Source organism: Tachyglossus aculeatus, chromosome 15, assembly GCF_015852505.1.
Source record: "Tachyglossus aculeatus isolate mTacAcu1 chromosome 15, mTacAcu1.pri, whole genome shotgun sequence".
Taxonomy (NCBI): Eukaryota; Metazoa; Chordata; class Mammalia; order Monotremata; family Tachyglossidae; genus Tachyglossus; species Tachyglossus aculeatus.
Window position 1 is genome coordinate 8166064 of NC_052080.1, and position 11767 is coordinate 8177830.

The window sequence follows — 11767 nt, forward strand, 5'->3', positions numbered from 1 at the left end:
ATAACATAAACTTTAGTGGCTCAGTCCACTCTTACAATTCAATCAACGGCAATCACTTACTTATCTGCAGCATGGCATATTGTGCCACATGTATCAGCCATGTCATCCACGAGGATAGCGACCCGGTCCTTCACATCGCCAACCAAGACCATTCTGTCCACCTCATTAGCTTTCTTTCTTTCTTTGTGAATCAGAGCAAATTCGACATTTAGTCGATCAGCAATTGATGTGACTCTAAATTGAGAGGGAAACACAGAGTAAAACAAACTGCTGCATAGTACTCTCCCAAGCGCTTTATACAATGCTCTGCACACAGTAAGCACTCAGTAAATACCACTGATTGATCTCCTTTGGGAATTCAGTCAAGGTCACTGATTCTACACCCCAGGGAGCCCAAGAAAAAGGAGGGTCACCAACAATATACGTGCCTGTAATATTCACGATTCTTTTGTGAAATTAACATGAAATTAGAAGGGACACTGCTTAGCCCCAGGTCTCCCTGTGGATAGGCGTTGGGGTAAGCACTGCGGCTATCCTCTTTCAACAGAGAGAAAATGGAAGGTTTTCTAGTTGCTGCCATCCGAAGGAGGACAAAATAAAATAAAACTGGAGTAGGTCAACTCAGAACAGAACACAATGGCATTTCTTATGTTCAAAGATTCATTTAAAGTGGGGGTAGTAAACAAGGAGCTGGTTCAGTGCAAAGAGCCCGGGCTTGGGAGTTAGAGGTTGTGGGTTCTAATCCCGGCTCTGCCACTTGTCTGCTGTGTGACCTTGGGCAAGTCACTTGACTTCTCTGGGCCTCAGTTCCCTCATCTGTAAAATGGGGATTCAGACTGTGAGTCCCATGTGGGACAACCTGATTACCCTGTATCTACCCTAGTGCTTAGAACAGTGCTTGGCACATAGTAAGCGCTTAAATACCACCATTATGATTAGAGGATTAGGCACCTGATATTTCTCTATTTGGAGGGGGCAAAGGTGAATCAGTGGCTACTTCTCTGGGCCTCAGCTACTTCATCTGTAAAATGAGGATTAAGACTGAGGCCCACGTGGGACAACCTGATCACCTTGTATCCCCCCAGTGCTTAGAACAGTGTTTTGCACATAGTAAGCGCTTAACAAATGCCATCATTATTATTATTACTGCATTTTAAACTACAAAGTACCGTTCACATCATGAAGACAATGTACACTACATAGTCCCACTAGACTGTAGGCTCATGGTGGGCAGGGAACGCGTTTACCAAGTCAGCTCTATTGTACTCCCCCAAGAGCTTAGTCCAGTGCTCTGCACATAATAATAATAATAATAATAATAATAATAATAATAATAATAATAATGGCATTTGTTAAGCACTTACTATGTGCAAAGCACTGTTCTAATTAATAATAATAATGGCATTTATTAAGCGCTTACTATGTGCAAAGCACTGTTCTAAGCGCTGGGGAGGTTACAAGGTGATCGATCAGGTTGTCCCACGGGGGGCTCACAGTCTTAAGCCCCATTTTATAGATGAGGTAACTGAGGCACAGAGAAGTTAAGTGACTTGCCCAAAGTCACACAGCTGACAATTGGCGGAGCCGGGCTTTGAACCCATGACCTCTGACTCCAAAGACTGTGCTCTTTTCCACTGAGCCACGCTGCTCCTCTTCTAAGCGCTGGGGGGATACAAGGTGATCAGGTTATCCCACACGGGGCTCACAGTCTTAATCTCCATTTTACAGATGAGGGAACTGAGGCTCAGAGAAGTGAAGTGACTTGCCCAAGGTCACCCAGAAGGCGGGTGGCGGAGCCGGGATTCGAACCTACGACCTGACCACTGGCGGAGCCGGGAATTGAACCCATAACCTCCGACTCCCAAGCCCGGGCTCTTTCTCCTGAGCCACGCTGCTTCTCTTTTGCTCAGTGCTCACATAGTAAGCACTCCATGAATAGCTCATCAGGAGGCTGAGGAGAACACTGAGTCTCTGCTTTCTCATCCAGACAGGTTTAAAAAAAGCAATTTGTAGACTGAACTAAAGCCCAAAGTCTCATCAATCTGCTTACTGGTGTACACACCGTATTTACTGATCTTCAGTTTGCTTTAGCACCTTTTAAAACACTCCCACAGTGACCTCTTCTGGCTACACTCAATTTCAAATTCGGAAAATGAACCCCAGACCAGTCGGTCTTCAGGTACTTACGGCCTTGGACTTAGTCTCACCCTTATAATGTACAATTAAAATCACTTCCTAAACTCAATTTCAAATTCGGAAAATGAACCCCAGACCAGTCGGTCTTCAGGTATTTACGGCCTTGGACTTAGTCTCACCCTTATAATGTACAATTAAAATCACTTCCGAAGGGGTCACTCGACTCTTACAGTTCATATACAGTTTTACTGTTGGAACTGGATTTTCCTAGAACCAACCTTCTAAAAAGAACGAGCGATCACTGGTCTATGACAGAGGACATGTCACTTGCCTCCTTTACAAAGGAGGATTTAAGAAGAACCACCTGAAGTGAAGCTGGGAGCCGAGAGGAAGACACAACAGCAGGGGAAAAGCGAAGCTCAGACTGCTCAGTACCTTTGAAATCTTTAAGAGGCTAATTTCTAAGTCAGTTAAGTATTAAACCCAAGGAAAGGTTAGCATTGTGTGACCTTTTGATGTACTTCCTCACAATGAAAACTTGTTAAATACCTAATTTTTGAACTATGGTAAAATTATTTTTATCTTCTGTAAAATGAAAAGTGTGTGCTTCTTGTGTCCAGGGCCAAACCCCTAGAGTTGGGTGGACTTTACCTGAAAGACTCTGGGCAGCCTCAGACTCAGCCTCCTTCCAGCTAAGAAATTACTGGAACCTCTCACCCTTGCTGGGGAGGGGTCGGGGGGTTGCGGGGGGAGACACAAATCTGGAGAAGCAGCGTAGCTCGGTGGAAACAGCATGGGATTTGGAGTCAGAGGGCATGGGTTCAAATCCCGGCTCCTCCACTTGTCAGCTGTGTGACTCTGGGCAAGTCACAACTTCTCTGGGCCTCAGTTACCTCATCTGTAAAATGAGGATTAAGACTGTGAGCTCCCTGTGGGACAACCCGATCACCCTGTAACCTCCCCAGAGCTTAGAACTGTGCTTTGCACATAGTAAGCGCTTAATACCATTAAAAAAAATCACTACTTTCATGCAATCATATTTACTGAGCTCTTACAGTGTGCAGAGCACTGTACTAAACTCTTAGAAGAGTACAATGTAACAATAAACAGACACGTTCCCTGCCTACACCCAGCTTACAGTCTAGAGGGGGAGATAGACATTAATATAAATAAATTACTTCTTTTGTTTCCCAAATTTGGAGTTGAAAAATATGAAACCTCAGTACCTACAATTGCTCTTTGGCAGCTTTTCATGTCAGATTTATCCATTGTAGGAATCCCAATTTAAAACTTCCTGAAAAAACTTTTAAATTTCAAGCCTACGATGCTGGAAGCACTGATAAACAGGACTAGTTATTTGCTATAACTCAAGTCCAGAGCAGTTTATCATTTTGTAAACCCTTTTAGTTCAGGGCACTGCACCTACTGGGGACTCGATAAATACTGAAACAACCAATCAGGGGACGTGAGCACTAAAATAAATGATAGCAACGGAAGTAATACGTGTAAAGATCTGTGCTTAATTGGTAGGGGAGAAACTAATCAGAAAAGGACGGATGCCCAGAAAAAGGGTAGCTGAGGTGGAACAGGAGAAGATACTGCATAATTTCTGCAGGATACAGAGAAGAACTGAGACCAATGCAGGCTTTTGAGAAGTGGGGAGAATGCCAGTTTAGAAAAATGATCCAGACAGCAAAGGTTGGATGGAGGCTATCGCAATAGTTAGTCCTCAGAATGGTAGCATAAAATTACCCACCTTTGCCGAATATTTGATTGTCCAAGCCTCTCACAAAGTTGAGTCTTTACAGTACTCTAAACATGGACAAACGGTAGCCTGCACAGTACCTTTTGGCTCCACCTGCATCGGGTGACACGATGATACAGTTCCTCCACTCTAGGATGTTTTCTCGAATCCACTGAAGCACAGCAGGTTCAGCATACAAATTATCCACTGGAATATCAAAGAAGCCCTGGGAGGGAAAAAAAGACAGCAATGAACCGTGGGTGGGCCCTGCAACACTCCAAAACAGGTTCAAGTTGTCCAGAGCCATTTTACTGATGCTCCCATTTTCGCTGGATGAAATAAAATACTATGCAGCCCCTGAATGCTAATATGCTATTCTAATCCATTAGGACTCTGGGTCAATAGACCGGCCTTCTGGAAGGCCGCATCTTGAGCAGCACTCCAGGGCCACTCTCTGATCCCTGGCAGCAAGAGCCAGTTACTAAGGGGCCATGAAATCACTCCATTTTGCAGAAGAGCCTCAGAAAGACAGTTTACAATTAATTAGCAATTCACACCCGTTGAAAATGAACAAGAAAAAAAAAAAGCAACCCCAACCTAACTCAAAACTCCAACCAAAGGCTCCAGCAGAGATTACAACTTAAGATCTGACGTGAAATTAAAATGCAAAGCTCCTACTAGATCACTAGCATTTTCCTTAGCCAGTTATCCTCCACAAAATGACACATCCACAGGCGATCAAAGGCGAATCTGTCCTATCTGAATCCTAGCTATAATCACCTAAAGTGTAGAAATGTAGTTACCTGTATTTGTGAAGCATGGAGATCCATAGTGATGATGTGATCAGCACCAGCTACTGACAGCATGTTTGCAACAAGTTTTGCAGAAATGGGAGCACGACTCTAAAAAAACAAGAAATGCATTTTATAATCAGGACACAGGAAGAAAATGTCATAAGCTCTATAGCAGAAAACCAGATAGAGAGGTACTTATCAGAGGGATGATGCATGGCAGTTAAATAAAAGATGTTCTAAAAATTCTATTTTCCCTGCAGTCCACCTAGTTTTAAATGCATTACAATGAAATCTCTTACAAAGTTCCTCATTCAAATTTCCCCAGATGATAAAATTTGAGTTCCTTAAAAAAAACTACAAAAAACTTCCCTGCTAACAAATGATGGGAGCCTCGAGAAATGTTTAGCTAAATATTACTATTTGATCAGAAAGAAAAAAAAAGCACTACAATTTCTACAGTAACAAGTAACTTACAATGATTAAACCACTGAACTCATTTTGTGTATTATCTTGTCAACTGTACTCTAGAGGCTTGAAAATAAGCGATGGGCTAGAAAAATAATCATTTTTCTCCTCCGGTCTCCTCAATACTACCCACCACCTAAGATTGAAGGTCCAATTAAAAGAAGAAGGGATGGAAGGGACAGCTGGCCATAGGGAGTCAGGATTTGGGGAAGATTGCTGGACTCCATTTTTATTACTAAGACAACCATTCTAATAAAGCAGCTACAAAGCCATTCCCTCTCATCTTATGAAATCTCTCTCCCCTTCCCTCCTCCCCTCCTTAACTTCCATCTTCAACTGCTTACTCTCCACTGGTTCCTTCCCCTCTGCCTTCGAACATGCCCACGCCTTCCCCATCCTACAAAAACCCTCTCTTGACCCCACCTCCCCTTCTAGTTATCGCCTTATCTCCCTCCTACCCTTCCTTTCCAAACTCCTAGAATGAGTCGTCTACCCGCTGCCTCGAATTCCTCAACTCCAACTCTCTCCTTGACCCCCTCCCATCTGGCTTCCGTCTCCTACACTCAACTGAAACTGCCCTCTCAAAGGTCACCGATGACCTCCTTCTTGCCAAATCCAACGGCTCCTACTCCATCCTAATCCTCCTCGATCTCTCAGCTGCCTTCGACACTGTGGACCACCCCCTTCTCCTCAACACGCTATCCAACCTTGGCTTCACAGACTCCGTCCTCTCCTGGTTTCCTCTTATCTCTCCGGCCGTTCATTCTCAGTCTCCTTTGCGGGCTCCTCCTCCCCCTCCCATCCCCTTACTGTAGGAGTTCCTCAAGGGCCAGTTCTTGGTCCCCTTCTGTTCTCTATCTACACTCACTCCCTTGATGAACTCATTCGCTCCCATGGCTTCAACTCTCATCTCTATGCTGATGACACCCAAATCTACATCTCTAACCCCTGCTCTCTCTCCCTCCCTCCAGGCTCGTATCTCCGCCTGCTTTCAGGGCATCTCCATCTGGATGTCTGCCCGCCATCTAAAACTCAACACGTCCAAGACTGAACTCCTTATCTTTCCTCCCAAACCCTGCCCTCTCCCTGACCTTCCTGTCTCTGTAGACGGCAATACCATCCTTCCCGTCTCACAAGCCCGCAACCTTGGTGTCATCCTTGACTCTGCTCTCTCGTTCACCCCACACATCCAATCCGTCACCAAAACCTGCTGGTCTCACTTCCACGACATCATAAAGATCCACCCTTTCCTCTCCATCCAAACCGCTTACCTTGCTGGTTCAATCTCTCATCCTATTGCGACTGGATGACTGCATCAGCCTCCTCTCTGATCTCCCATCCTCCTGTCTCTCCACACATCAGTCTATACTTCACTCTGTTGCCCAGATCATCTTTGTGAAGAAATGCTCTGGGCATGTTACTCCCCTCCTCAAAAATCTCCAGCGGCTTCCTGTCAACCTCTGAATCAAGCAAAAACTCCTCACTCTCGGCTTCAAAGCTCTCCAACCCCTCGCCCCCTCCTACCTCACCTCGCTTTTCTCCCTCTACAGCCCAGCCCGCACCCTCCGCTCCTCTGCCGCTAACCTCCTTACTGTACCTCGTTCTCGCCTGTCCCGCCATCGACCCCCGGCCCACATCCTCCCCCTGGCCCAGAATGCCCTCCCTCCACATATCCACCAAGCTCGCTCTCTTCCTCCCTTCAAAGCCCTCCTGAGAGCTCACCTCCTCCAGGAGGCCTTCCCAGACTGAGCCCCATTTTTCCCCTCCTCCTCCCCATCCCCCCGTCCTACCTCCTTTCCCTCCCCACAGCACCTATCTATATATTTGTACAGATTTTTTAAAAATGGTATTTATTAAGTGCTTACTATGTGCAAAGCACTGTTCTAAGAGCTGGGGAGGTTACAAGGTGATCAGCTTGTCCCACGTGGGGCTCACAGTCTTCATCCCCATTTTACAGATGAGGTAACTGAGGCACAGAGAAGTGAAGTGACTTGCCCAAAGTCACACAGCTGACAAGCGGCAGAGCCGGGATTTGAACCCATGACCTCTGACTCCAAAGCCCGTGCTCTTTCTACTGAGCCATGCTGCTTCACTCTATTTTACTTGTACATATTTATTATTCTATATATTTTGTTAATGATGCACATATAGCTTTAATTCTATTTGTTCTGACAATTTTGACACCTGTCTACATGTTATGTTTTGTTGTCTGTCTCCCCCCTCTAGACTGTGAGCCCGTTGTTGGGTAGGGACCGTCTCTGTATGTTGCCGACATGTACTTCCCAAGTGCTTAGTACAGTGCTCTGCACACAGTAAGCGCTCAATAAATACGACTGACTGATTGATTGATTGATAGAAGGGGGAGACAGACAACAAAACAAAACTCAATATGATTGAATGAATGAATGCCACAGTGTCTTCGTGAAAGATTCTTCCCCTCCTCCTAGCACAACCATTTCCTCTCTAGATTATTCTTATGTTCCAGTGTGAAAAGTCCAAAGTAAAAGCATTTCAATAAGGGTTCACCATGATGATCCTATCCCAGGGCGGTTCCTATGCTAAAGGGAGTTACTAGAAAGCTTACACTCTCTTGGGGGAGATGGGATAAACCCAGAAAAATACAAATTCCCAGGCATCATCATGTATGCACAGCCACTCAGACCTACACAAAAGTGCAGGAGGTCAATGAAAAATCATCATATTCTCTGAAAGGAATTTAGGGTGTCCTTTATTTACTTAGTAGTCACAATGAGAGCAGGGGCTTTGGAGTCAGAGGTCATGGGTTCAAATCCCAGCTCTGCCGCTTGTCAGCTGTGTGACTTTGGGCAAGTCACTTCACTTCTCTGGGCCTCAGTTACCTCATCTGTAAAATGGGGATAAAGACTGTGAGCCCCCCCATGGGACAACCTGCACCTTGTAACCTCCCCAGCGCTTAGAACAGTGCTTTGCACATAGTAAGCGCTTAATAAATGCCATTTTTATTATTATTATTATTGTTGGGGTGCTCAGACTGACTAGAACCAGAAATGAGGCTAATCTAGTCCCGGTTCGGCCAATGGACTGCTGGCCGGCCTCAGGAAGATCACAACCTATTTGTGTCACAGTTCCCTCTTCGGAAAATGGGGATAAGGTACCTGCTCTCCCTTCGTCTCGGATTGTGAGCCCCCCAGTGTGGGAGACTGTCGTATTTGATTATCTTGTATCTACATATGACACACAGCAAGTGATAATAATAAATACCATTATTAGTACAGTGAGTTTCAAATGAAGAAGGCACCAGTTACTGTCTTCTGCAGAGCGAACTAGGGTAGGTGATTTTCGTTCACTTGACAAAATAGCACATATGAACACTTGTTCTGATTTCTAAATTCAGAGGAGAATTAAGAAGAGATGAGGAAAAAGCATGGCTTAGTGGAAACAGCATGTGTCTGGGAGCCAGAGGACCTGAGTTCTAATCCCAGCTCTGCCACTTCTCTGCTCGGTGCCTTTGGGCAAGTCACTTAACTTCTCTGTGCCTCAGTGACCTCATCTGTAAAATGGGGATTAAGACTATAAGCCCTGTATGGGAAAGGGACTGCGTCCAACCCAATTATCTTGTATCTACCCCAGCACTTAGTACCCTAGCGATGTGCTGGCACACAGTAAGCACTTAACAAATACCATAAAAAAGTTAACTTGCTCATACTTTCTAATTTCATTCCCCTCCTTGTCAAAACCTGCTTTCTTAAAAAATTTGCCTCACTCTGTGTTCCAACACCCTTTACCCATTTAGGGGATAGATTCAAGGAAGGCGCTTTAGAAAAAGAACAACAGAATCAACATTCAAATACATTTTTAAAATGCCAGTAGAGTCAAAAGAAGGCAAAGAGCCTTTCTAATAATAATAAAAAAATCAGTTATGTTATGGTGACACATTTTGGAAGCCAGCCCCATTAAAGTAAAAATAGCCCAGACAGTCATCTTAATCTTTAAATAATTAAACACCATATGCTGTCTAGCTCACTTTTCCAATATGAAATGACCTGACAATACAAACGAAAGTCAGTAGATTTGACCTTGCTTTACTTCACACACTGCTGAAGAAAAACAGATGAACTCAACTCTGAAAATTAGCATGTGCCCGGGGCCTAAAAGGACATCATTTAGTAAGCCCCAAAGTAATTCTATGTCTTTAGTCTCCTTTCAATGGACTTTCTGGAAGATTCCAAAAGGTGGGAAAACTCAGTAAATTTGACTTCGGGTCTGACAGTCATTTTTCAAAAAGCGACAAAAGAGAGACTTAGAAATAAGAGGTGCCATCCGACCTCTGATTTTTGTGCGCCTGTATATTTTGCATCTCCTTCCACAGGTTGTGACAGCCCCCTAACAGGTAAAGCATGGCTGCACAGCCTCCCTCCAGGTACAACCCACCTGCCTTGTAGAGGATGTCAAAAGGTAAGAGTTCAGTCAATTAGTAGGTAACACTGGGCAGGCACTGGGTGCTGAGCTCTATAATGACTTGGTCATATGTGTGGGGAAATGCCCTGGGCATCAACTGGGACCATAATCTGAATGGAATGTGGAAATCACGGCACATGTGGGCTGGTGGTCACTGCACCCGCAATTCCCTACCATCTGCAAGTCACTCTGGGCCAGACAAAAAAATCAAAGCTACTATCAGCAAGAGACAAAGCCCTAAGGCATTGTAAGTCTAATCCCAGTACACCGAAGGGAGTTACTAGAAAGCTTTCACTCTCTTGGGGGAGATGGGACTAACCCAGCAAAATACAAACACCCAGGCATCATCACGTACACACAGCCACTCAGACATACACAAAAGTGTAGGAGGCTTGTTGGGGGGCTCAGACTGACTAGAACCAGAAATGGGGCTAATCTGGGATGGCCTCATGAAAGAGGGGGGTCTTGGTGCAGAATTTTGAAGGAGGGAGCATACAGGCTACTACGGTCCTCTTCCCTCAGGACTTAGTCCATCACTGCCATCTCTTGAAGAAATGAAGCACTTAGTACAGCATCCTGTAAGTACTCAAGCAATACCACCGGTTGACTAAATAGAAGCAAATGCCCATAATCCTTTTTTTTTCCTCTCTACAAGCACTAGTTTCAGGACATTTCTCAGGGGGCAGAGTGGTTCCAAAGGGCTGCTAGAATGAAAAGCCCAGTAGCCCACTGGGACGTAAGAGCCTGTAAGGAAACTCTGTGCCAACTGGGTAGCACCACCTGGCAATGAGGCCTGGCATGGATGGCTCGCCCGACTCGGTGTGGCATCTCCTCCCAAACCCAGGCCCAACCCTGTCTAGCCCCAACCGTGGCATCGGCCTAGTGAACCAGACTGGAAATGAGCCAATGGGAAGAGAAGTGGGTATGACCTCACTTCTGAATGCTGCTAAGTAAACCATTGCTGCAAAACTAAAAAGTATTAAGCTTAGAAGAAACAAACAGATTTATTTAACCATACTTGCCAAATGTAGGCCAAACTCTGGGCTTCAGCTGCGCTGGGCTGATTTATATAACTCCCCAGTCAGAGAAGCAGCGTGGCTCAGTGGAAAGAGCACGGTCTTTGGAGTCAGGGGTCATGGGTTCAAATCCCGGCTCCACTAATTGTCAGCTATGTGACTTTGGGCAAGTCACTTCATTTCTCTGTGCCTCAGTTTCCACATATGTAAAATGGGGATTAAGACTGTGAGCCCCCTGTGGGACAACCTTGTAACCTCATCAGCGTGTAGAACAGTGCTTTGCACATAGTAAGCGCTTAATAAATGCCATTATTATTATTATTATTTTTATTCCCCATCAGAATGCTGAATATTGAGCCTCAGTAATTACCCTTGGGGCCAGAAATCTATGGTCAAGCCCATTATGAAACCCACGAATTGGGCTTTAAACTGCTCTAATGACTCTCTCTCTCTCTCCAGCTCAAGACTGTCAATGTGGGTAATAACAATAAGAAACCACAACTCCTCATCTTCCCACTCAAAACTTGTCCTGCCCCTGACTCTATTTATTTACTATGGTACTCGTAAAGCGCTTACTATGTGCCAAGCACCATTCTGATCACTGGGGTAGACAGGAGTTAATCAGGTGGGATACAGCCCCTGACCCTCATGGGGCTCACAATCTAAGCAGGAAGGAGTAGGATTTAATCTCCATGCTACAGATGGGGTAACTGAGGCAAAGAGAAGGTAAGTGATTTGCCCAAAGTCACACAGTAGATATGTGGCAGACCTGGGATTAAAACCCAGGTCTTTGCACTACGCCATGCTGGTTCCATATCACTTTCCCATCACTACTGATACAACCGCCATGCTCCGGTCACAAAAGCTTGTAACCCTGGCGTTATCCTCAACCCATCTCTCTCATTCAAACTGCCACAAAATCCTATGGGTTCTACCTTCACAACATCTCTAGCCTCCGCCCTTTCCTCTCCATCCAAACTGCTACCATGCCAAGCCAAGCTCGGACCATATCCCTCCTTGACTACTGTATCAACCCCCTCGCTGATCTCCCTGTCCCCTGTCTCTCCCCACTCCAATCCATCTTCATTCTGCTCCTGGGATCACTTTTCTAAAAAAACTCTTCACCCCATCTCTCCACACTCCTCAAGAAACCTCCAGTGGCTGCTTATCCACCT

The 11767-nt window shown here is 45.2% G+C and overlaps 1 protein-coding gene across 2 annotated transcripts in view; it reads right to left on the bottom strand.

The window, feature by feature from the left end:
- The window catches only part of PRPS2 (phosphoribosyl pyrophosphate synthetase 2), a 32787-nt gene that overhangs the window by 4090 nt on the left and 16930 nt on the right, over positions 1 to 11767 (bottom strand). For both annotated transcript variants that reach the window (XM_038757280.1, XM_038757281.1), the window contains exons 3-5: positions 4684 to 4782; positions 3982 to 4106; positions 61 to 234 (exon numbers count right to left, since the gene is read on the bottom strand). In XM_038757280.1, coding sequence (XP_038613208.1) covers positions 61 to 234; positions 3982 to 4106; positions 4684 to 4782 — 398 coding nt within the window. The remainder of the gene's footprint in view (positions 1 to 60; positions 235 to 3981; positions 4107 to 4683; positions 4783 to 11767) is intronic.